This window comes from Culex quinquefasciatus, chromosome 3 (assembly GCF_015732765.1).
Source record: "Culex quinquefasciatus strain JHB chromosome 3, VPISU_Cqui_1.0_pri_paternal, whole genome shotgun sequence".
NCBI classification, from domain to species: Eukaryota; Metazoa; Arthropoda; class Insecta; order Diptera; family Culicidae; genus Culex; species Culex quinquefasciatus.
In genome coordinates, this window is record NC_051863.1 from 194580834 (window position 1) to 194608280 (window position 27447).

General features: G+C 35.9%; 1 protein-coding gene across 3 annotated transcripts in view; it reads right to left on the minus strand.

Annotated features, from left to right (window-relative positions):
* Nucleotides 1-26246, minus strand: part of LOC6051672 (potassium voltage-gated channel subfamily H member 2) — a 148763-nt gene extending 122517 nt beyond the window's left edge. The window contains exons 1-2 of one of the 3 annotated variants that reach the window (XM_038259125.1): nucleotides 25924-26246; nucleotides 13449-14883 (exon numbers count right to left, since the gene is read on the minus strand). In XM_038259125.1, coding sequence (XP_038115053.1) covers nucleotides 13449-14651 — 1203 coding nt within the window. In that variant the 5' untranslated portion in view covers nucleotides 14652-14883; nucleotides 25924-26246. The remainder of the gene's footprint in view (nucleotides 1-13448; nucleotides 14884-25923) is intronic. The other 2 variants (XM_038259126.1, XM_038259123.1) reach the window with 2 other exon arrangements.
* Nucleotides 26247-27447: the final 1201 nt, after the last annotated feature.

Consider the following 27447-nt stretch of genomic DNA (forward strand, 5'->3'; position numbering starts at 1 on the left):
CGTTCAAAAAATCCTGAACTGCAAATTGGAGACAAATGACGGTGTTTTGAAGATTTAGTTTTTTAGTTTTTTTTGTGAATTTTGGTTTGGGGCGTTCGGTGTCTTAAAGAACAAGAAGAAGTGCAGCCGAGGTGTGTTGTTGGCCATCCCATCAGCATAAAAAGCAGCTGGAAAACCTTTCTAGAGTAACGGCTCTGGATATTCTGGTCACCACGTTTACCAGTTCATTATCTGCGGAGAACTTCAGTCAAAACATTAAGGAGGAGCTTCTACTAATTTGGTGAGATCAACCCAAAAAAAACTGACATTGCATTAATCATTGCCACTTAACTAAATACACGCTGATCCCATTTTTGCCTTATGGGATTGGAAGTTTAAAGATAGGTCGAGGACCCGTCAGGTTCTTGCTCTATGTTTAGGCGGGGCCGGACAATGCCCAATGGCCTCGGAATTGGACCGCAAGGAGCTCTGTCATTCTGAAATGGGTCATTGGAAGCAGCGCGAGGGCTAACACCACCTAATGTCCGGGACTGCAATAAGTTGTATCAGTATAAACCAAGTCTGATGCAGATTATACTTTCCCATAATTTCGTAGCCGGCCTACGGATATTGGATTGGTTGAACACACACACACACAAAGAACACAAAAAAAGTTTCAAAAACTCTGCCAATCTTTGTTACCCAAAAATTTGGGATATGTCATTTTATTGGAAATTGAATGTTTTGCAATAACCTAGAAGGTTAACTTTTTCATTTAGACCATTTTTTTTATTTTATGATTTCGTGTTTTTTGTAACTTTGCAGGAAAATATTAAGAGTGTAACAATGTTCTGCAAAGTTGTAGAGCGACAGACACAAAGGGCAAAACAAACAAAAAAAACAAAAAAGTAACTTTTTCAAAACTAGTTTTTTGAATAAAATCATATTTTGATCAGAAAATCATAGCAATGAATTACTCCTCTATCGTTTCATCTTCGTCAGTCACTTGCTCTCTTAAAAAAAAGAAAAAAACAAACTCTTTTTTAGCTTCTCTTTCCTCGCGCATGTAACGAGTACGGGAAAACCGAAACTTTGCGAGCAACACATTTCCATCCATTCATGGAGCCCCTTTCTCCGCAAACACAAACACACACACACATGCCTCACGCTCTGGAAACTGTGCGGCAAAATGGGAGCAAAACATGGAAATGTAATCATCGTGGGCTGCTGGACTCGACTTTCTCGACTAGCCGGGTCACAAATGCCCTGGAAAAAGCTGCCTTTTCTTGTGTGTTGGTGAATAGAAGTGAAAGAAGCTAAGCTGCTCGAGAGAGAGAGCGAGAGAGAGAGGGGTGGGGATTATTAGGTTTATTGTTTTCCAACGTGGTGTTATTTCCAAAAGGTATAAATTATGTATTTGTTTCTTGTGCTTCTTGGCTTCATGGAGTCTTACGCGGGGGAGTCGTTTTCTCAATGATGTCGATTTTATTAGTGGGAGGCGTTAGTTACGATGATGGCGCTTACGATATGGGGCCAAACACCGGAGAAGAATGGTAATCGGCATTCGGCGACCTCAGGGCCAAAGAACCGATTAGTGATCGATTTTGGGCAATGTTGGATACATTTCTGTGATAATCTACAAATTTTGGTGCCGAATTTCAGTAGCAATAAGAACAGGGTTGCTCAAGGAATAATTTGAAGTATTGATTTGTTGTCGTGGTTTGTTTTCTTAAATACGTATAGAGCGATAAAATGATCGAGGCTCCATAACGATAACGATAATTTTATCGTTATCGTTATTTCGATAATTCTATTGGCAGTACTAAAATTTTCATAATTTTCCATATGGGTATCAAATGAAGCGAAATTTGTTATGCCTTTTCACATTTTCAGAGTTTTTTGAAAAACTAAAATTTTCACAAAATATCGTACTTTTGGAAGGTACCGTAAAACGGGGTGACTTTGATAGCCGGGGTGACTTTGATAGGTTTGCGATTTTTCCGCAAAATGAAGAGTACAATTAAAATACGTAAGGAATGGTTTAGAAACATACTGACCGTGGTAGAAATGTGTTCAAAGTACCTCAAGAAGAACATTTCATAAAATTTTGACAAGTTTAAAAAGTTAGTTAAATATAGTTAAGAAAATGTTGATATAAGTCATTATTTTAAACTTCTCAAAGTGTCATGATTTTCTCAATGAACATGATTTTTAATCGGAAAACGGAATGCATTTTCGGATTCTTTGAACAATTTTCCACTAGGAGAAGGTTAAAAAAGTTTGTAAATAATAAATAATATGCGTTTTTGAAACACAATTAAAAAAAATCTCCAAATTTATAGGCAATTTCAGTTTAACAAATTTCATGTAAAATGTGAAAACTTTTGATTCGTGAATTCAGTATAAAATGCTATATAAATCGATAATTTTACAAACAAAACTAGTTTTGACAAATTTCAGGCAAAATTCCGACTTTTTAACCTAAAATTTATATGTATTTTGCTAAAAAGCTTATACACAAGCTTATACACATTGTTTTTTTTTCCTTAAAAACTATATCAGTTACTTTAGTGATGGTACATTTAGCGTACAAATAAAGTTTGAACACCTTAAAAAAATAAATAAATCTTAAATATGATTTTAACAAGAAAAACTATTACTATCAAAGTCACCCCGGAATCAAAACTAAGAATTTTTAACGTAACTATTTTTCTAAACATTATTGAAAAAACTTTTTTTCCGAAATAGTGCATGGACTTTGTGTGGTCTACCCCAGTACATGTTTTAAAAATAATAATCTTGAGAAAAACCTTACCTGTTGGAATATATTCTAAAAACAAATTGAAATCCTATCAAAGTCACCCCGGTTTACGGTACTCAAGTTTTTATGAATTGCAACATAAGAATCAAATTAAGCAAAACTTGATATGCATTTTCTATTTCTTAGAGTTTTTTTTTTGTTGAAACACAAAATTTTCACAAAATACGAAAATACTGAAATTGTTAAAATTCGCAAAGGAAGCGATATTTTGAATGCATTTTCATAGTATCATTTTTTTCTGTAAATCACATCGTTATTTTTTGAAAATACTTAAACTTCTATGATTTCAATTATGTATGAATAACAAACGAAACAAAATTTTCTATGAATCATACAAAATTTGCATGTATGTTTGAAATATGCTTAATTTCGCTTTCTTTGATACCCATATAGATAATAAAAACAATAGTTATTTTGAATAAACATGGTATATTGCGTAAATTTAAGTATTTAAAAATATATTAATACAAGACATACACAATTTCGCTTCCATTAATACCCATATTGCAAATTTTGAAATTTTAAGTATTTTCGAAAAAAGCACGGCATTTTGCCAAAAAAAATTCCAGCAAAAAAAAGAATAATAAAATGAAAAAGCCTACATAAGTTCACTTCGTTTTTTTTCCATATTGCATATTTAAGAAATTTAAGTATTTTCGAAAATATACGGTATTTTGAGATTTTTTTGTATATTCAAAAAAAAAAAAACTCTGGTGATGTTACAAAACATAGAACATTTCGCTTCGTTTGATACCCATATTGCAAATTATGAAAATTTGAGTACTTTCGAAAAAATACGGTATATTGTGGAAATTTTAGTATTTTCAAAAAGAAAACTCTAGTGAGGTGAAACAGCATACAAAATTTCGCTTTATTTGGTACCCAATTTGCAAATTTATTAAAAAATTTAATACTTTCGAAAAATACGGTATTTTATGATTTTTTTGTATTTCCCAAAAATTAACTCTAACGAAGTGAAAAAGCAAATACAATTTTACTTCGTTTGATACCCATTTGGCAAATAATGAAAATTTTAGTACAGCCCAGACTCGATTATCCGAAGGTCTCGGAAAAATTTCACTTCGGATAATCGAAGCTTCGGATAGTCAAATCACGCTAAAAAATTTTTTTTCGTTGTCTTATTTTTGATTGCTGAGCTTAAGTATGACCAGCGAACTACCCAAAAGTTATTTAGATTTTTTTTTATCCAATTCAACGTCCAATTTAATCCAAGCGAAAATTGAAAAAATGCATTTTGAATTTTAAACCCGGGCAGACGGTAATAACAAAATTCATGCCATTTCAATAACAAATTCTGTTAAAATAACAGAAAGTGTTATGGAATCTTCTTGAAAAATCCATTCCATTATGTTATTGGTCTGATATTGGTTAAAGGCCAAAACAACTTTGTAATAATATTTTTTGTTATGGAAGAATAACTCCAGCTGTTGTTGATATGATCAGATTAGTTGTTAAAATAACAAAAACTGATAACAAAGATTTGTTCGAAGAATATCTAAAAATGTTATTAGTCTGTTATAACAATAACAATCCAATAACAAAAAAACATAACGATGAATAACAAATCTTGTTATAAATAACAGAACAAAATATTGGCCTAGTATTTTCAAATATCAAAAAATGTTATTCCCAAGTTATTTCCGTCTGCTCGGGAATGCAATCAACTATTCAAATTTGACTAACATGGAATGGTAATGGAATTCGAATTTGATGTTAAAAGTAGGAAAATCATTAAAAAAACGAAAACAGTTTTTTTGTTCGTCATGCGATTATCCGAAGTCCCATACAAACCTTTGGATGATCGAACTTCGAATAATCGAAACTTCGGATAATCGAGGCTTCGGATAATCGAGGTTGGGCTGTACTTTCGGAAAATTACGGTATTTCGGCAAATTCTTAATATTTTTACTTTGAAACTTACTACACACGATAGATCATCGTATCGTTAAAGATAATATTATCGACGTTAATTTAACAACCTTGGTATAGAGTATCAGAAAACGACCATCAGTAGGGGATCAGGCATAAACCACGAAGTTTTAGATTTCTTTTTTAAAAAACATATTTAAACGAATGATCATACAGTTTTGAACAGTTTTGGTTTGAAAAGCTCCTCCTTCAAGCACCTAACAAGTGAGAAATGTTGAAGGTTACGATAGCAAAATTCACCATCAAATAAAATGAGGGACTTTTTTTCCAATTTCCTTTCCGTTTCCCACCCAAATGGGATCCTTTTCCGTCCCCGACCCTGCCGAGAGGTTATCGAAAAGTCAAGGTTGCGGCTCCGACTAGGACTTGGCAACGACGACTGGTATTAGGACGGGAAAAAAGTGAAGAAAAAAAGCTCATAAACCAATCCACTAATCCCGAATGTTGCTTTTATCGGACCCGCGTAGTCCGGACTGTAGAGAACGCTCCTGTCACTGGCTTAGATAGCGTCTCTAGCTTTTCGTTTGTGGTACTTTGTACCTAATTAGTGTTAATTAATTAGGGTACGCGGAAGGGATCGCTAGCGTGTCGGGGGTGAGGTTGATTGAATGGCTGTGACCGAATTTTAGACATGTGACAACTAGCCGAATGGGAAACTATAACAGGTTTGCTTTTGACTAATCGAAAAAAAAAAAATATTTCACCCGAAGAATAACCGTACTTTTCAGCAAACTAATTTAAAAAATGCCAAATCCACTAAATTGCTCTATTATACACCTCACAAACGATGAAAGCTTCATCCCCCCACAAAAAAGGGTTCGAAAATTAAGCCACTTCAAACCATGTTCCGAGCGCTCACTGGACCATTATACGTGTGTGAGGAGAGTGTGCCACTGACGGGGTCGGATAGGGTTGGTTCTCACAAACACAGAAAAAAACAGACAGGACCAAACGAAGCTGGAAGAAGAAGTCATTTCAGGGGTCGTCGTTTTGTTCCGCATCGCAAAAGGCCTGAACGAGCACGAATTTCCCACAAGTGGTGGCCCGGAGATCCCAGTCTGGGATATCGTAAACCTTCCGAGGTGTGAAAGTGTTCACACTCTTGCTTGCGGGATAGTTGGGGCTGGATTTATGGTTGAGCGGGATGTGTATGTGTGCGTGTCACACAAATTACCTGGTCAGAGGTGACAGCCCAGAGATGCCACAAATCTTGGTTAGAATTGGTCGGAGTTGATTACGATTTCAATCATGGTAGTTTGAGCTTTTTCTGACAATTTCTCTTGAAACTGGTGATTTCCTTGTTAAAAGTATTGCAATTCATTTCCGCACAAATATAATTGTTTGAGTTCAAATGAAATCCGAATTGGAAAACCGTAACTACTCCGGTCAACCACTGCGGTCTTCAACTTCGATGATTTGCATTTCCGACAACTTTTAACAATTTATCTGAATTATATTTTAATTTCATGAAATTTCACATGCAACAAAATCAAGCTGACCTTCTCCGGGTATCCAAGAACCAGGTACCAGGCTAAAGGTGGCCAAAATGGGTTCTGGAAATTGTTTGTTCGGCTTCTATAACGAGTTTCGTCTAGCACTTCCAACTTTCATGAGTGTGATGGCGTCCTATATAACTGTAAAAAATAGCAATAAAAACTTTTTGGATTTCCGGAACTGGTCCTGTCATAAATATTAAAAATCATGGTAAGGAAAAATAGCTGCAACGGAGAGCCATTGAGAAATGCGTTTTCAATTTAAAAAAAACTAAAACCCTCAATAACGACATGCTTCAAATTCCCAGGACGCTTCAAAACCTGGACACCCCTTCTTGTTTATTAATTTATTTGAAAACTCACCTTAAACAATTAAAAACGCATTTACATGACAAATCAGCAGAAAAAATTTAAATAAAATAAATATGTAAATGAAAAGGTGTCCGAAGTTTGTAGCATATCTGTTCTGCTTCTCATTGCCGGAAATTTCACTAATTGCAAAGATATGTTATTTTAATTATTACTTAAAATTCGTTAATGATATTTTATCTGAATTATTACCAAGAACTCAAACAACTGATATTTATTATGTTTTGCCTTCCTCACCTCAATGAGGAAAGGCTATAAAATCACTCGAAAAATGAATTTCTTTATTAGACCTCGTAGACCCACCTTCACGTATACCTATCGACTCAGAATCAAATTCTGTACAAATGTCTGTGCGTGTGTCTGGATGTGAGTCCGTGCACCGAAAAATATGCACACGATTATCTCCGGATTGACTGAACCGATTTCGACCGTTTTGGTCTCATTCGATCCGTCTTGGGGTCCCACAAGACCCTAGTTAATATTATGAAGTTTAGTAAAGTACTTCAAAAGTTATGCTAAAAAAACGATTTCGAATAAAGTCCGGAAGATTGTAAAATGGTGGTTTTTGTAAGAAAACCCGTCATGCTATACGTTTTTAAACAGGTATTTAAAAGACTTTTCCAACGAGCCCAAAACTTTGAAGATCTGACAACTCTATCAAAAATTATGAGCACTTAAGTGTTATTTATGCACTTTTTGGAGGCCGGATCTCAAATATTTTGATGAAAACGTTGTCCGGATCTACCATGCGACCTGTCTTTGTATAGGTAATCAAAAAATCTTTCCAATGAGCCTAAAACGTTGAAGATCTGACAATCCTATCAAAAGTTATGAGCACTTAAGTGTTATTTATAAACTTTTTTAGGCCGGATCTCAGATACTTTGATAAAAATAAGTCTTATTTATACTCTTTTTGAGGCTCTGTTGTGTAACTTTATGAATGTAAGGAAGGCACCACCCACCTAAAGGTGGATTAAGCATCGTTTTTTGTTTCAAACTAAGGTAATATCGTTTGTTTTGCTGTTACTGGCTTATTTGTGAACTTAATATTTCCGTACACTGGAATTATGATGAAAACTCGAATTATTTTTTTTGGAAAAAGTTGTGTACGAATTTCAAAATAGTTATAATGCAGTATACGGGGTTTGAAGCATTTCAATTTTAAAATTTGTACAAATCTACTTTTTTAACATGTGGATAATTTTCTACCAACTCACACGAAATCGGGAAAAGTTGCCCCGACCCCTCTTCGATTTGCGTGAAACTTCGTCCTAAGGTGTAACTTTTGTCCCTGATCACGAATCCGAGGTCCGTTTTTTGATATCTCGTGACGGAGGGGCGGTACGACCCCATCCATTTTTGAACATGCGAAAAAAGAGATGTTTTTCAATAATTCGCCTGAAACGGTGATGAGATAGAAATTCGGCGTGAAAGGGACTTTTATGTAAAATTAGACGCCCGATTTGATGGCGTACTCAGAATTCCGAAAAAACATATTTTTCATCGAAAAAAACACTAAAAAAGTTTTAAAAATTCTCCCATTTTCCGTTACTCGACTGTAAAAAATTTGGAAAATGTAATTTTAAGGGAAATTTAACGTACTTTTCGAATCTACATTGATCCAGAAGGGACATTTTTCATTTTAAAATTTCGTGTTTTTTTCTAATTTTGCAGGGTTATTTTTTAGAGAAAACAATGTTCTACAAAATTGTAGAGCAGACAATTACAAAAATTTTGATGTATAGACATAAGTATCACGAGTTTTCGCGATTTTACGAAAAAAAGTTCTGAAAAAATTACTTTTTGCGTTTCTCGTTGTTTCGTCGTCCGTGTCTGTCGCGGGTGACCATGAACGGCCATGATCGATGACGACCAACTTTTTCAAATCTTATTTTCGTAAAATTGCAATAACTCGTGATGTTTATAAGCAAAACCCTTATGTCTTTATCTCAAAATTTTAATAATTGTCTGCTCTACAACTTTGTAGAACATTGTTACACTCTAAAAAATAATCCTGCAAAGTTAGAAAAAACACGAAATTTTAAAATGATTACTTTTGTTCTAAATGAAAAAATGACCCTTCTGGGTCAATGTAGATTTGAAAAGTACATTAAATTTCTCATAAAATGACATGTTCCAAAATATTTTACAGTCGAGTAACGGAAAATGGGTGAATTTTTAAAACTACTTTAGTGTTTTTTTCGATGAAAAATACGTTTTTTCGGAATTCGGCAATTCAGAATGTTCAAAAATGGAAGGGGTCGTACCGCCCCTCCGTCACGAGATATCAAAAAACGGACCTCGGATACGTGATCAGGGACAAAAGTTACACCTTAGGACAAAGTTTCACGCAAATCGAAGAGGGGTCGGGGCAACTTTTCCCGATTTCGTGTGAGTTGGTAGAGAATTGCCCATATGAAAATAATATGGCCAATAACATTTTATGTTATTTATAAAAAAAATTGTTATTCGTCGTTATGATTTTCTTGTTATTCTAATAAAAGACTAATAACATTTTTGGTAATTCTTCGAACAAATCTTTGATATTATTTTTTTGTTATTTTAACAACTAATCCGATCATCCCAATTACAGTTGGAGGTATTCTTCCATAACAAAAAATGTTGTTCCAAAGTTGTTTTGGCTTTCAATCGATATCAGACCAATAAAAAAATTGTTATGATAACGTAAACTGTTATTCAACAATTATGAGAAAATTAAATTTTCAAGCAGAATCCATAATACTTTCTGTTATTTTTAACAGTATCTATGTATATAAAAAAATTCAAAGGTTTTGTTCGAACGCGAATCAGTTCAATATGGAGCGTCGGATCGAGGAGCTCTTTGTTGCGTTGGGTACGTCTAAGCCCAAGGAAGGTTCTTACAACAAAAAGTGGCAACTTTGGCCACTCTGGAACAGATTCCGGAAAATCTGCAGATTGTATGGAAAAAGTTGCGTAAAATCAAATTTTGATCAAAGGAGGCTGATAAGGAAAAAGCTAAAAACGGCAACAAACGAAAAAAGAAATAGACGAAGTTTTTCGGGTAAGGCTTGTTTGTTATTAAAATGGCCGTTTTGGGAAACCAATTTGATACCAAATTTATTTTTTATAAACAATTGATTAAGCAGATAAGCGCCTTATTTGGCCACCCTAATTTATGATCACGTTTTTAGGTCACCTGAACAATCTTGAAATTAGCTATGCGGATTTGTGATTTCTTTTGTTCCATCATTCCCTTGGAGGTAAAACCTTGTATAGTTTCAACAAGTTTAGTTTAAATAGTTTAAAAAAAATCTAGTGTCACCTAATTTGCAGTAATTTTTCAACAGACATTATCTCTTAAACTACTGTATCAATATTTCGTTTTGAAAAATAAAGATATTGTGAAATTATGTGCTTTTTTCGACTTAAAAAAATCTAGATATCGAAAACTCAGCCAAACATTTAGAAATGTTCAAATACTCACAAATGTAGATTTTAGCATTTTTCATATGTAAAAAAAATAATCGTACTGAAATGAGCAAACAATTCCACCCCTTTTATCATTGAAATCGAACAAATAGTTCAAGAGACATCGTAAATATTTGGCATGTGTATTTTTCTTCATACAAATTTATTAAATTACAAAAAATACATTTTTCAACAATTCTTATAAAAACAGAGCACTCTTAAAAAAACTAAAGTTGAGTAATTTTCATAAAAAAAACATATATAACATATGGGTTTTGATTCTCCTCGTTTGTTGGTAAAAAGTAAATCTTTCCCTGTTCCTGAGGGGAACACCCGTGAAGAGTATCGGGGCCGGCATTTACAAAGCGGATTCAGTGACAGTTTATTTATCAACTTAATGTTAACATGTTAAGGTTGATGTTAACATTCCATAGGTTGTCTTCCTAACCCGGGCAGAAAGTTGCATCTTGGAAAAATCTACCCATGTTCGTAAAAACACGAACAAGTCAAGTTCACCCCAGGGTATGGTTAAGAGATAACCGAACATGGCCACGAACATAAATTGTTCGAGGTGTATCTGCGAAAAATCTTGTTGAGTTTATTTGACCAACAATGCCACATCAAGTTGAGTTTATATTAGCAAACAACTGAAATCTTCCAAAAATCATATCAAATTCATAAAGTAGATTTTGATCCCAAAAATAATTTTATTGGTTTTTAATGCACCCCGCCACTATTCAGACCCCCCCCCCCCCTTCTTCCTCTTCACAAATATGAGTAATATTGCAGGAATATACGCACTTACATCAAAACAAGATTTTTCAAAGTTGAAAAATTATTTTACTTTAAAAACTCATTAAAAAATTGTGGAGAAAGCGTTGAATTGCCAAAATGTCACAATAATTTTCCAAATCACGAAAAATCCAAAGTCTCTATATTCCATTTTTTTAAATTAAAAATAAAAGTCTATGAAAATATTCCTAAAATTGCATAAGTCCAAAAATCCACAGTAAAATTTGAAAAAGCCTGGTAATGTTTCTAATCAAAATAATTTTTCAAAATGTTGAAAAATATTCTACTGGCTGAGAGCAAAAATTTCGCAAAGTCCTGAAAATCTAATAAATTCTACCAACAATCTTGTCGTGATACGGATCCCGTAAATTTTCTAAGTGCCGGAACGATTTTTGTAGGGGGTTTATCAATAATTATTAAAAACCAACTTTCGAATTTCAAAATTTCAATGAAGACGTTTTGTTAGGGACATTATTTTAGGAACAAACTGATGTTTTTGTAAAAATCGGACGAAAATTTCCTGTAATTTCGACGATTTATCCGAAATTTTGGTTCAAAGCAAAAATAAACATCAAAATAATTTATCATGTTTCCAACCTCCTGAAAATTTTCTAAGTCCCAAAAAAATGCTTTTTCTGTAAAAAGTAAAGAATTAAAAAATATACGCAAAAATTTCAAAGTCCAGCATAAATAAAATCAAACTTTAAAATATCAGCTCATGAAAATTATTCTATGTGTCGGAAATTGAAAATTCTGTCAGTGACTGCAAATTTTGCTAAGTCCAGCATAAATTTGAAATAAAGTCAAAATAATCATTTCATGATGTTCGGGTAAAATTTTGGAAAAAATAAAATTTTCGAAATTTTTGCTAAGTCTAAAAAAACTACCACTAACACCTCAATATCAACTGTAGATAATGCAGTATGATCATGGAATATACTTTCCATGATACGCAGTCGGTTTCAAAAGTCGTCATAACTCGAGGAGTTTACAGCAAGATGCGAATAAACAAGCCAAGATAGTTCGAAGTTATATCCACCAACTCACTTTCCGCCCGGGCTGCCTTCCCTTTACTAAGCAATCGAATCCAGAAGGAAAAAGATCACCAATTGTGTTGGTCCGAGCCGGGATTTGAACCCCGATCTACCGCTTGGGAGGCGGAAGCGTTACCACTGGGCTACGTGGCTCGGTCACTCGTTTGTTGGTACCACTGCGTAATTTTGACATTGCGGGCGTGAACCATTCGTAGCGCCATTTATGCTTAAAAATTTGGATACCCGGGCAGAAGGTAATAACAAAATTCATGCCATTTCAATAGCAAATACTGTTAAAATAACAAAAAAATGTTATGGAATATTAATGCAAAATAACAAAACTTGTTATAAATAATGTAAAATGTTATTGACTTAGTATTTTCAAATATCAAAAAGTGTTATTTCCAAGTTATTTCCGTCTGCTCGGGTAATTCTTTGGGCTCATTTTCGTATTTAAAAGATGCAAGTTTTGCATTTAAACCATCGCTACAATTGTATAATTTTGATTTCTTCCGTTTTCGTAATTTTCCCTTCTAGCGCGTGGAGCGCCTAAACACCCAGTATTTATTTTCAAAAAATCATAACTCGGAATCTGTTTATGAACTTTTGTATTACGTAAAATTTCCTATGGAATCCGATAAATATATTTTCTGACATAAACAACTAAAAAAAATTGACAAAAATTGCCAATTTTCAGACTACCCTAGAACGGTGTAAGTCACTCTAATGGCTAAACATTAAATATAGGTTAAATTATTTTGACCAAGGAAGCCCCAGAAAAAATGTTCTAGTCTAGAGAAATGGGTTATGTTTAGACAGGAAATTTATTACTTGTTGGTAATAAATTTAATACTCAACTTCAAACTATTGAATACCTAAGGTAGCTTCTGAAAGCTGATCCAGTAAAAATGATCAATTTAGGAAGGAAATAATTTCGCTGAAAAAAATCTAATAATATGTTTTTTTGGGTAAGTTGTTCCAAATTCAATGCTGATCGTGCATACGAGAGTTGGTAAGGATCGCACGACTGTTGCGCTCTTCACAGGCTTTGAAGTGAAACTGTTACTTTTCTCTATACATTTTGATGGTTTTTCCTCCGAGGACTTATCAAGGTCATAATGAGCTCAAATTTGGAATTTAGCCTGGTGATGGGTCAATATTTGATGTCGGGGGGTATCCGGCTTTGGATTAGTTCGAAAGGTTAGACTACCAAATCTGAAAAAGAATATCTGTAAATTTAAGAGTTCTGGACTTTTCTCTGGCAAAAGGTCCAACAAAAAAAATTGTATATTTTACGCTTCCAAAAACACTCAAAACGCAAAAAAATTGTTTATTGGACACATTGGATCTAAATTAGCCCTGAGGGCTCGGGCATAAAGCACGTAGTCTGAAATGAACTCCAAAGGAAGATTTTGATTTGTTTATTTGTTTAGGTTTAAATAAAATAATCTCAACTGGAAAAATCTAAACATTATGAGCCATCGTGGCGCAAACAAGTGGCAAAAAGTTAGCAGTTAACCCCAAACCCAATCTAAACCACAATAATATTGTTTCACTTACCGTTTCGACCGGCTCTGGAAGCATTTTCTCAAAGTTGAGCCCCAACAGCAGCTCTTTGGCGCCACCGTCCCCGATTCCACCGGCGATCCCCCCAACTCCAACTGGTCCACCACCGCCACCCCCATCTCCATCACCCCCGACGGAGCCGGTTTTGGTGGAAATTTTCCGCGTCAGATATTGCGGCGAAAACTTGGACCGCATCGACCGGGCCGAGGTGGCCGACCGGTCCGACTTGTTGTCCAGGGACTTTTGATTGCGGAAGGTCGCCGTCCCCGGTTCCCGGTTTACGTCGTTCAGCGAGATAGGAACTATGTTGGGCGTTTCGTTGATATTGACGATCCGATTGTCTTCGTCCACGTCGAACCGGCGCTGCTTGACGAACGTTTCCGACTTGTGGGTCTTCATGGCGGAGATGGCGTCGGATGGGGCTGCGAGGAGTTGGGCGGGGTTGGTGGCGGGTTTTTCACTCTGTCTTCGTTTGCGGATGGCGGTTTGTTTTTTTGGGTCTGGGTTTGGGGTAAGGGGCGGTGGGTCGTAACACTGGCAGTCCGATTCGGTGGCCGCGTTGGCCTCGTTGTCGGCTGCCGTCGCTAGAAAGTTCTCCGATATGCTGAAGAAGTGATCGCCGCCATTGTTTGAAGAAGCGGCATTGCCGGCACTAGGTTTCGAAGCAGGGCTTGAACCCTGATCGTTGTTGAAGCAGCCGCAACTGCCCCCACCAAGTGCGGCACAACAGCTGCAGCTGCCGGTGCAGGGTTTTTGCAGGTTCGAGCAGCTCTGGGTCTTGTAGCAATCGTCCCCTTCGTCGGGTCGATGCTGATGGTGGTGATGGGCGTGGCGTGTATCCCGCGGCAGCAGACTGTTCCGGTCCGGATTCTCCTGAACCATTCGCATGATCTTCTTGGCGCTGTGAAACACGTTCAAGTTGGACAGCGCCCGGATGGCGGCCGATCGTGACGTGGCCGGCGGTGGCGGCGTTCCCGTAGACGTCGTATTCATCAGGTTCGCCGACGAGTTCCGACGGCGGCGACTCTTCAACCGGCCCTTCGGTTCCATGTAGTCGGCCAACTCGGCGTCACCATTGCTGCTGCACGAGGACAGGTCGTCGTAGCTCAGCGTTTCGCACTGCCGCAGCAGACTGTCCAACCGCTTGATCTCGGACAGCTCGAGGCAGCTGTTGGCACGCAGGCTGCTCTCCGACATGGTTCCTCGACGGCAACGGTGGCACCGGCCACGGCGCACATCATTCGGCACGCCAACACCCCACTAACTTCCCCTTTCTTCCTTTCTTCAACCCACCACGAGGGACAATAAATTTCACTCAATTCTCGATTCTTCGGTTTTTGGTGGTTCACTTCATTCCGTCCTGCTGGCCCCGCCGCTACGCGGTTTCACTCATTACAATATTTTTTTTTCAGTTGACTCCCCCAAGAACCTGCGATTGTGTAACAGCCCCATGCCATAAAATAAGAACGGAAGGGTTTCGATTTTCGGCAGTGGTGCCAGCAGCAGCAGCAGCAGCTCCGTATGAAGGTCGAAAGATAACTTAATTTAGGCCAGTGGTCAAAAAGGACGAAGAGTGGAAAGTTTTGTGCGATTCAAATTTATGTTTGGGGACGACACACTGCACGGACCGAGTGCAGCAGGGACGTTTTACGAGGAGGTTGATTAGGGTGTGATTGTTCCGCAAGTGCTGAATAAATTGATTTGGTCCAATTGGGTGGTGAAAGTTGGGCTCGAATTTGCATGGCTTTAGAATTTCAAATGCGAGAGCTGGTTTTAAAGCTTTTTCTACTTTTACAAATGCGCATTTTTTTTTTTTATTATTCATAGAGCAACATTTTTGCAAATTTCAATTTCGTTGTAACCGTACCTCAAAGTGCCGTTCCCCTATTTAGTTCTATGCTGAAAAGATCTCCAAACTGTGAAGTGCAAACCGTCACTTGTCGTGTGTGTGTTTTCGGCCAGATTGAGTTCAGAACGCCATTTTGTGTAGCTCACAATGCCTCACCTTTTGACCCACACAAAACCCCAAAATTTGAATTCAATCCTGAGATAGTCAATACAAACCGAAAAAACTCCGTGCATTGTTGTCACTCTTCAAATAAAAAAAAAGATTCGATCTTGTCGTGCTAGCTTGTCACACTTTGAAAATTGATGTAAATGCGGCAACTGGCCAAAGGTATTTCAAGTCAGAACGCGTTTGACACACGTACATGCCCGACTATCTTGAACGTTTTTAACTATAGCTTGTGACTCTGGCAACTGAAATGGTCAACAAAACTTGTTTGTGGTTGTTTACATTCCGTGCTCTATTTTACGTTTATTCAAGGTCAAACATTAATTTTTTTCTCAGAACGTCAAAAAGCGACGTGCGACAAGCTAGCACGACATAGTCACTATGTAATGCTAATGAAAACTATGTTGAGTTAAGTCCGAAAGTTACTGAATTGTGTTGTTTTTGCAAATCGGCCAATTTCATGGATTTTTTTAATTTGGCCGAAACTCTGAGCAAAGGAAGCATTTTGCGTAACGGGTCTCGATTCAATTTTGATTTTTTTTTGTCCTTTTAAAATGTTATGTAGAATGGTGGTATGTATACGAAAACATCTTGTTTTGGGTTTTCATCAAAGTTGTAGGAAGGACAATCACTTTAAAATAAAATAAAAAACTAGTTATTAAATTTAGTTTTTTCATAAAAAGTACAGAGCGGATTTGTTTATTCGAATTTTTCTACTTCGAATGTCCGCTAATTCGTGAAACCACTCAAACGTCAAAACCAGCAGTCAAACTGGTGTTGACATTTAACCCCGAGCACGTGATTTTAAGCTTTTGACAGCTGAGGATTTCGATCATTCGATTCTTTTTTGTATTTTTTAATCCGACTGAAACTTTTTTGGTGCCTTCGGTATGCCCAAAGAAGCCATTTTGCATCATTAGTTTGTCCATATAATTTTTCATACAAATTTCGCAGCTGTCCATACAAAAATGATGTATGAAAATTCAAAAATCTGTATCTTTTGAAGGAATCGGCAAAGTTGTAGGTATGGATACGGACTACACTGGAAAAAAATGATACACGGTAAAAAAAATTGGTGATTTTTTTACTTAAGTTTTTATTACTAAAACTTGATTTGCAAAAAAACACTATTTTTATTTTTTTTTATTTTTTGATATGTTTTAGAGGACATAAAATGCCAACTTTTCAGAAATTTCCAGGTTGTGCAAAAAATCAAAAGGGCCAAACATTCAATATTACGCCCTTTTAAAATGTTAGTCTTGATTTTGAAATTTTGAAAATAATGTTTTCGAAAAGGTCGGAAAATTTTACAAATGTTTCATACATTAACATTGAAAATCGGACCATTAGTTGCTGAGATATCGACATTAAAAAATGGTGGGCTGTTTGGGTGAGACTTAGAAAACATCAATTTTCCTGTTTTAAACCTTTGCATTGCAATATCTCAGAAACTAAAGGTCGTATCAACAAAGTCCGAAAAAGCAAAATATAGAGAATTTTCTCAGCTTTTCAAAAATATTTTTTTCCTAAAGGGTGCACTAATTTAAAAAATGAAAACTGCGTCTATTTTCAAAAAAGTCACCTAAATATGGATTTAACTTGAAAACGGTGCATTTTATCAAAATTTTACTAAAATACTTTTTGATTGCAAATTTGATTTTACATCGAAAAATGAAGTTGAAAAAATTTTGCGACCAATATTTCGATTTTTTGAAAAAATCAGGATTGATTAAAAAATTCATAATTCGGTCAATGATTTTTTAGACAACCTGGAAATTTCTGAAAAGTTGGCATTTTATGTATTCAAAACATATCAAAAAATAAAAAAAATAAAAATAGTGTTTTTTTGCAAATCAAATTTTAGTGATAAAAAGTTAAATAAAAAATCACCAAATTTTTTTTACCGTGTATCATTTTTTTCCAGTGTAGTCCATATCCATACCTACAATTTTGCCGAAGACACCAAATCGATCAAAAAATTCCTTCAAAAGATACAGATTTTTGAATTTTCATACATCATTTTTGTACACCCAAAAGAAAAATATATCTCAAAATCTGCAACAGTAGATTTGCTGCAGAAAATGTCACATTTTATAACATTTTTTGCAGCAATCCCTTAGATCATTTTTGCCCGAGTGTAAACATTTCAGCGATCTGCAGTTCTCACCAACACAAATAATGCTGGCTCGTGCCCTAGCAACACTCCATAGAGTAGAATATGTTGGTGCTTTTTCACTCACATTTCATCAAGCGTCGATGGCGCGGTGGTAGCGTGTCGAATCAATAATCAAGAAGTTGGTGGTTCAATCCTCGTTCTGTTAAGGGTTTTTTTTTGTGAAATACAATCAAAAAGTCGTCGGTAATGTCGATAATTGTTGGTAACGGGCAAAAATGTCATACCCTTATATCGCAAAAAATGCATGATCGGATTAGTTGTTAAAATAACAAAAAATAATAACAAAGATTTGTTTGAAGAATAACTTAAAATGTTATTAGTCTGTTATTACAATAACAATCCAATAACAAAAAAATCATAACGTCGAATAACAAATCTTGTTATTAATAACATAAAATGTTATTGGCCTAGTATTTTCAAATATCAAAAAAAGTTATTACCAAGTTATTTCCGCCTGCTCGGGAAGACCGATTTCGTAGAGAATTGCTCAGCTGTCAGACGTTCCAATTGGATTCGTTCATACGAATGCAGTTTCAGGAGCATTGCAAAATTGAAATTAAGAAAAATTATATTTTCAAATCATTTAATAATATTTATAGATTTCTCAACTATTTCGCATGAAAATATTTCTGATTTTCAAGTCAAGCAACACATTGTTAAGGGCCAAATTACAAATTTAAGCTCATTCAATAGATTTGCTAGATTTAAAAAAAAACAAATATAAGGAGGATTGAAAAAGTTCATCAACGTACAATTTTTGAAGTCAAAAAAAGTGTTTTTTCAACTAAGTTTTTCTACACACGGACAAAATCACACTGAAATGACTTTTAGTTGTAAACGGTGCATTTCCAATAAAAAAAACTGAATACAATATTGATTAAGCTTTTAATTTTTTAAAGAATAACAGTTTCAATATTTTTGGACATTTTATCCATGCTTTCCTGGATAGATACTTTAAATGTGCCTTTTTAGATCTCTTAAAACAAGTTTAAAAAATGCATATTTTGGGAAATACTTTTTTGAAGAACAAATGTCATAAATAATAAAATATATAAAAAAATTAAATAAGGAGCCATGATTTCAATACTTAATCGAAAAAAATGTTTTAAAATGAATTATACACCTGTACAGTCGTTTTGCAATCATTAGTTTCCAAAATATCTAAGTATTTACAAAATTAAATTCGCAATTCGCAATTCGCAATTTTCAGTGTAAGAACGGGCCTTGACCGATCTTATGCACTAGGTCTTACCCTTGCTCTGAGTCAGTACGAGCAGCACGCTAGAACACGCTTTGAGTGTTCGTGCCAGGCATGCACACCTTCTTTTCCGGTTACGCATTTTAACTCGGCCGGGGGTGGTACATTACGTAGGGTTTGATGTAAGTATAAGCGCCTAACCATTTATAGTGTGCCTATCAATTTTCATTAAAGCAAAAACTGTAATATTTTTAGTTTGAATTCAAAAACGAATTGTTATTTACTGTGTATTGTTTTCTCCTGAAATCTTCCCTATTGTTGAGTCGTGTTAATCTGTTGCTATTTCTTCTGTCGCGGTGTTTTGTTACAATATTTTGGTCCTAAGCATTTTAGAAAAGTTTTCGAAAGTACAATAGAAATATTTGTGTTAATCCTTAAATCATTTCATAAATTGAGTCAGGGCTCGAACCTCACATGCTTAAGAAATAGGTGAAGTTTCAAAACAATGGACAGTGAAAGAAATATACTATGTAAAGAATCAATAGTTAAAGAAAGACAGTAATTTATGAAGAAGATAAAGAAATTAACAATAGTTAATAAATAGAGGTAACAAACATGCTTAGATTGTATTGAGGGCAATTTACAGGGAAGATGATAAATTATTGAAATAGATAAATAAAGAAAAGGCACATGATAAACAAAATTGACATTGCTGCCAAATTAAGGGAAAGCAGACAGTTTGTTGCAGCAGCATCAATTAGTAAAATAGAGTGGAAAAGCGTTGAGAAATAAGAGAATCAAATAAGTAAAATCGAAATCAAATGGAGGATAGTAAACAAAAGCCGTTTAAGAAAATCAGTGAAACAAAATAAACAGATAATAGATGGTAGCTGGAAATGGAAAGGAGAGAGGAAACCCCGTTCTGCAACGTTCAGGTACATCCACAGCAGTTGACTCAACATACTGCGAATCTAAACAATACCGTCTACAATCACAAATTACTTCCCTTTCCCACATTGACGCGCCCCTTTCTTCTAGCCGTCTCGACTCTGACCCTCGCTGGTCAAAGGTTTACGATCCGTTTCCACAGGCCACCAGCTAGGTCATCATGAAAACCAAGCCAACGTGGAGGTAAGAAAATAGGACACTTGCAAGGAACCAGAGCTATACTGTCCTGATCAAGAAAGATCTAACAGGACTACGGACGTAGTCAGTGACGCTCCTTCCAGGATGTTCCTCGCCTGAGCGTCAACTGAAGAGATATCATCAGAATCATTCGCACTTGGCCTGCATTTACAAAATTAAATTGCAAAAAAAATTGCGGTGCTGTTTTCAAACATGCCCCAACATCCTAAATATGATCATCATGCATTTAAGATTGTTTTCAGTTGATTGAACTTCTATTTCGAATCGAAATACAATTGTTTTTGAGCGTCAATAATTTTCTACCTACAACCAAAAACCAGTTATAATTTCAATTGCTTTGCATAATTTTCAATTGATTCAACGGTGAAAATAGCCAAAAAAGCACAACCTTCAATGAATATTGTGTTCCAATTTTGTGTGTCCGTTTCCAAGTATTGAATCTGGTTAGTATATATTGCACTAGGTTGCACAATAACTTTTGATCTGGAAAACTGCGGCTTGTGTTTCCACGGAAAAATAGCTCCGATGCTGATTGATCTCTGTTGGTTTTGAAACGAGCGTGACAAAACTAGAACAATGTTTTTGATGAATAAAAACAAACCAGGTGCAAAATTAAATTATTCACACGTTGATAAATAAATTTGATCCAATGTTAACATTCGCTTCGGAAGTTGTGGCTTGCATGCACGATGCAGAAATTTGTGGTTTGAACAATTTATTGCGTACATTATTTTGTTCAACGTTTTTTCATCATATTTTAGTAATTAACTTTCACTTATCACAGAAAAGATAGCATCGAAATGTTAACTCCAAGTTATATTCTCATTTTAATTGCTTTTTGAAATGTCACGGTAAAACGCGAGTCCACTCAGAATGACCACCAAGGTTCGTTTCGAATGAAACCACTTTCACAAGCGTGAAATATTTCGATGTAACTGGCGGCCACAATATTGCCCCAATATGTCTCACCACATCGTTAATTTCAATCAGCAATCGAAATCGAGTTCGTTTGCGAGTGTGTTTGCAAAAGTGGAAACTCCAAGTGCATTAATAATTAAACCAATTAGTTTACGAAACAAGCCCATTTTCCACGACCACAAGTGCTGTTGGTGGAAGCGTTTTTCCTCCCTCTTGAGCACGAAAAAACGATGCACTTTTTAACCCACCCACCCACTTCACTTTTAGTTGTTAAATATCCTCAGGAGAAAATGTTTCATTCCAAGCCCGCGCCCTGGCTGACCGCATCACTTAAAAAACTTGGCATAATTTATTTATTCTGTTGTGACAGCTTGACAAAGTTTGCGCCCCGCAAAAAACATCTTTCTTCCGTTGCCGGCCCAACCTCCAACCTGAACACTCACTCTCTCTCTCTCTCTCTCTCTCTAGGCCTAGGTCATTCGGCACATCACGTCACGGCGCGGCGGCTGACGAAAGCCAAGGAGTGACACTATTTGCTGCACAACAATAACAGCATAAAAAAAAAGTTGTGGCGCGTGCCATCCTTGGCGAGGTGGTTTTTCCTGACACATGTCAAAGCTGGCGAGGGCACTTCCATTTGGGAATGGTTTCGTTAAATGTGGAGTATGAGAATTGGTATGGAGGATAACTTAAGACCCATGATTGTTTAAAAAACATTTCTTTTCCAGAAAATTTATGCTAATTATTCTTTATATCTAGGTAATAAGGTGTCGTTAAGTACTCTATTTACTCAGATAAGTTGAATTTTAGAAATAAGTTTTGTCATATATCTCGGATTTGATGATAAAAAGAAGAAAATAAATAAATATGAAATTTTTGTTTGTTCGTGAATCAATTATCAGAAGTCTCATACAAACCTTCGGATAATTGAAATTCGATTAATCGAAACTTTGGATAATCGAGTCTGGACTGTACTGGGGTAGGCCATTCCATATCCAAGTACACTCAAACCCCGATGGTTTGACACCCCTTTCACACGGAGTTCACACATACTACCAAACTCGTTTGTATGTTTTTGTAATTTTTTATTTAAAAAAAAACTAAATGAGGGCCTAATTTTTCAAAATTTATTGCTTAGTTCTATTTTATTATACTCAAATATAACTTAAAACGTCATCCTTGATCTGTCTTGAAATTTTGAAATATATTATTTAATATATTAAATATATTCACAATATATTTCAGAAATCAAGAAAAGGAATGTAAAATTCACTTGATTCAACTTGATAAAAAAGGGTTTTTTTTTATATTGACGTTTTATTTAATTTGTTATTTTTTGGTAAAAACAAATCATCAGGGTATATTTATATCTTGATTTAAACTCAATTAAAAAAAAACGAATTATTCTTTTTCATGATATTAGCTAAGACCCTGCTTAAGAGTGCACTAGTGCTAGGGATTAATAAGTGTTTATAACTTTTGATAGGGTTGCCAGATCCCTCGTCTTATCGGCTAGTTAATACCTTTCTCAAAGTATGAATTATTAATGCTGCAACTTATCCGAATATCGGAGGTCCCAGCTTTAATACACATCACTGAAATCCCGTTTTCTGATTCCCTATTATTACCCAATTTTCCAGAATTTCAAATAATAGGCATTTCATACCCAAATACAACTAAAAAATTGAATCAAAATAAAGTCACTATCGAACAAACTGCCGTATCAAATTTATAAATTAAGACTATTAAAATTTTATGATTTTTTATGCTCTAGAGTTTCTGTTACTCAATTTTAAGTAGAAAATAAAAAGGACGTGAAAAAAAATAAAAAAGAAACATACTAAAATTTGCTTATTTAATTTTTTTACAGTTCTTATCCAAAAAAATAATATCTGGGATCAAAATTTGTTTTTACTAAGTTTTTTTTTCAAATTTTTAGGATTTTGAAATTTGCTTTTACAAATCAATGTTAAATCAAGAAGTAATTATTTTTGTATTTTTCCTATAATTGATGTAGTTCAATAAAATTTATGAAGTTTAAAAATAATATCTAATTTTGAAATATTACCTAAGTAGGTAGTTTCTTGACTTTTGGTCTTTTTGAAAGTTTTTTTTTACAATTTTTTTTGTAAAACGTTCAGATAGTTCAGTTTTACCAATCAATGAAAATCAAGCAATTTTCACACTTTTTTTATTCATTTTCATATAACAGTTTAGGGGATTCTTTAGGGCTACCGTAATCTGGAGTGCATCGGGACTACAGTCTGAATAGGGACAGCAGTTTTTAGAGCACTTAAAGCTTTTTAAATTTGGAAACGGATTTACACATTTTGTTGGCCTGAGTCTGTTCTAACCGAAACCAACCAGAAAAATCAAAATATTGTGCTCCAACATGGTTACAAATGCTGTCCCAATTGACCCCAGTTTACGGTCCCAGGTTTGAAATGTTTAAATTAGTCGTTTCATTCTCAAATAAATTTAAATAGTGAAAGAATGCTTGGAATGGTAAGTAAAGATCCCAAAACGAATTTTGAAAGGATTTTTGTTTTGAAAATGTTACTTAAAAATTATTCTTTATTCAAATAAAAATATTTTTATTATTTTTTAAAATAAACTTTTATAAAATTGCCTTCGTCATACACACGGAACTGCTTTTAAGAATTTTCATCAAAACTTCTAATACCGTAAAACGGGGTGATATTGATAGGATTTCAATTTATTTGTGGAATAGTTTCCAACTGGTAAGAAAAAAAGATTATTATTTTTTAAAACATGTACTGGGGCAGACCACATAAGGTCCATGCACCATTTTGAAAAAAATGTTTTTTTTTCGATAGTGTTAAGATTAATAGTTACGTTAAAAAAACTTTAATTCAAATTCCAGGGTGACTTTGACAGGCATAGTTGTTCTTGTTAAAATTAGATTTAAGGTGTTAAAACTTCATTTTTACGTCAACTGTACCATCTTAAGGTTGCTTATATAGTTCTAATGAAAAAAATCAATGTTTATAGTTTTGTTTAAATTACTTTATCGAGTAATATTGCATTTCAAACCAATTTAGAAGCACGAATAAAAAGTTTTTACATTTTATATGAAATTTGTTCTACTGAAAATGCTTTCAAATCTGTGGATTTATTTCAAAATTATGTTTAAAAAACACATAGTATTTATTATTTAAACACTTATTTTACCTTCTCCCAGTGGAAAATTGTACAAAGAATCCGAAAATGCATTCCATTTTCCGATTAAAAATCACGTTCGTTGAGGAAATCATGACACTTTGAGATGATTAAAATAATGCTATTCATAAACATTTTCTTAATTATAGTTAACAAACTTTTCAAAATTTAATGAAAAGTTTTTCTTGAGGTACTTTGAACACTTCTCTACCACGGTCAGTGTGATTCCATGCCATTTCGTGTGTATTTAATTTGTACGCTTCATTTTGCGGAAAAATCGCAAACCTATCCAAATCACCCCGGCTATCAAAGACACCCCGTTTGACGATACCTATATCACGGCAATGATACAACCAAATGTCTTAAAATTTATTTTTTAATACATGAAATAGTATATTTTAATGCTCTGAAAACAGATTAAAAAAAAAAGCTCTTGTGTGTGTTCGTACCAACCTCTAACATTTTTGCTGATTTACATGTATGTAACCCCTTAAATTCACATTTTTCCCGACTTTTGACAAAAGAATTGCATTGTTTTTTCTAGCAAATTTTGGCAATTTTTTGTCTTTTTCCTGACTTGAGTGGCCTACCTGAACACAATGAAATGCGGGATTTGTTTTTGTGATTCGATTATCTGTGGTAATTTTTTCCAAATCCTTCGGATTTTATCATTGCAACAAAATGTAGAAATATTAGGTAGTTTTGAAAAATAACTCTCATGATTGATTGGATACCTTAAATAGTCATGAAATATATTCAATACAAAGTTATTCCTGATGGTATTTGAATTATAAGACAAACTGTTTTGATTTCAAGTTGATCATACTTCATTCTATTTTCTTGTTCTGTAATTTCAATTCGATTCCTAAATCAACATATCCGTCAGAAACAAAACATCCGTTACTTCAATCATATCCACTTCAACAGCAACATTTAAATCCACCCCTTGCTTTAATCCACCTCTCAAGAAAATTAAACACTGTTTTCATAGAGCACAACAGTTTTCCACACGTAAACACTACGGCCAGGTGAGTCAGATTACTATCAGCGAGCAGCTTTAAATCCTGCATAAATTTCGAGTTTGCTTGCCCATGTATGTTGGTCAGCCAGTCCCTTTTAATCAGTGAGAACACCCGGTCCCACGAGGACAACCCCCCCCCCTTCTTTGAAGGCGAAAGGGTGGGTGGGGGAGGGTCTCATAACCGATTCATTTCCTCGTTGCTCCCCCGACACCGCTTGATAATGAATAGAAGATACACACACACAAACACATTCACCGAGCTCATAGACTGGAGGATTTTCAAATCAGGACATTATGCACAACACGCACACATACATTCGTAAGGATGCTCCCTCTCGCTCTAGTAGATTTCGCCGATAATGAGACGAGTCGATTCAAAAGTGTGCAAAAAATAATGTTTTCGAAAAGTTCAGTTTCCTTTTAGAGACGAGATTTTTTTTAACTGTGAGATGAAATTAGGTCAGATGCTGCAGCTGCTGCCACTTCCGGCGTAGCCGGAAATCGACGACCCTTTCTAATGTGAGAAGCAGTGGCCACCCTTCGCAGAGCAAATCACTGCACTTGCATCCTTGCTCGAGATATTTTTTTGGCAACTTTAAACTTGGAATATTATATAATGTTGTCGTCGTTTCGTTGCGGAATTCACCGAAATAACACAAATCGGCCACCCTCGCGCACACACGATTTATGATGTTGTGGAACGCATTAGAGGGCGTCCCTCCGGCGGCGGCGTCCTCAACCGGCTCCACTCATCGGCAACGGTTCCTTCCTTCCGTCGCCCGCCGAAGAGTTGTTACACCAATCACACACACTCACACTTTTTTAAACACCTCTCCAGAGATAACAACTTTTAGATAACGCCACGGCGCGGAACCTCCGGAACGCCCCCAAGCGTCCCGAACGCCCTGTTTTGGGGTCACAACTTCGCGAATCTTCTCTTTGTTCCCGTTCCGTTTTTTTGCGGTTGAGAAGGTCCTCCAGGACGTCTTTCACTCACTCCCCCGTTTCAACTTGAACACACAAAGCTCCGACGCCGCAACACACAATCCGGATTCAACAGACACGAACGACGACCGACGTCCGGAACACCCGCCCGGACCGTGTGACCAACCGAAGCGCCTGTCCTGTTTGCACTGATTTCGGCCCTAATAGATTTGCTCTCGAGTTCCCGATGGGTTCGGCCAAAGAACAACCACCAACACTACTACCACCACCGCCAGGAAGCAGAACTACAAGGAAGAAGAAGAAGCAAAAGACGACCAAGTGGCGGAAAAGGTCCTCGACGTCGACGTCGACGTCGTTGTGCGCGTTCTGAGCGACACCCCGCGAAGGGAAAAAGGTTGTAACCAGCCCGAGCCAGGCCAGAACCACCCGCACAATGGAACCTTGCATCAGTAGGCACCACCACCACAGGCGCACGTGTGTCGTGTGTCCCGATTCAGCGACAACAAAATCAACAACAACAGTAGCAACAACATCACACAGATGTTGCTGCCCGTCGCCGCTGTCACCCCCCAACCTAAGCAACCCTTGACATCACTGCTTCAATTGAAAACGGATAAAAACAGGAGACTCCAGCGAAATTCCACACACAAACCCGTAAAGAGCAACACCTCTCTTTTCCGTGGTTGTGCGTTGGTGTTGGTGGTTGGTTGCTCACACCAATACATACACAGGTGCGGGAAGGGGGGGGGGGGGAGCAGCCACCCCCGAAAACAACGACGACGGCCCTTTAACCGTAGGAGGGAGGGATATAGGTGAGCGAAGGAGGCTCGTCCTGAGAGGAGTCCTGGCTAGAGTAGGAATTTTGTGTAGTTTACGGGAGGGCGAGGTATCTTGGCTTTAGTACGTTCGAGGTTTAATGCTATATTTATGATTAAAAAAATGTTATACAGTCCAGGTGAAAACATATTTTTTTCTTGATTTGATTCTCCGAATTTTCATGAAAATGACTGCTTCGAAGAATCGGAGTCTGGAAAAGTTTCTATTGGTTTCTCTTACAAATAAGAAATAGAGATGAAATCTGTAGTTTTTTTAGAGATCTAATAAACAAATCAAGATTTTTTGCATTTTGGGTGGTTTAACACATTAACTCCTAAGCTCGAGAAAAAGGTCGAATTGGTATATAAATTTTCTATGAGAAACTTATAAAAAATATCCGAGTATTGTGCAGTAATAAAGCTAAAACAGCTGTCCCAATTCACCCCATCTCGTTCCGCCCTAGATGACCACTAGACTGAGAAGAAAAATCGACATTAGGGATACCCCCTGACTCGATTCCTCAAACAAATATAAGTAACTGTGCCAATTTGAGTCAAATTGGTTAAGGTTTAGGTTTAG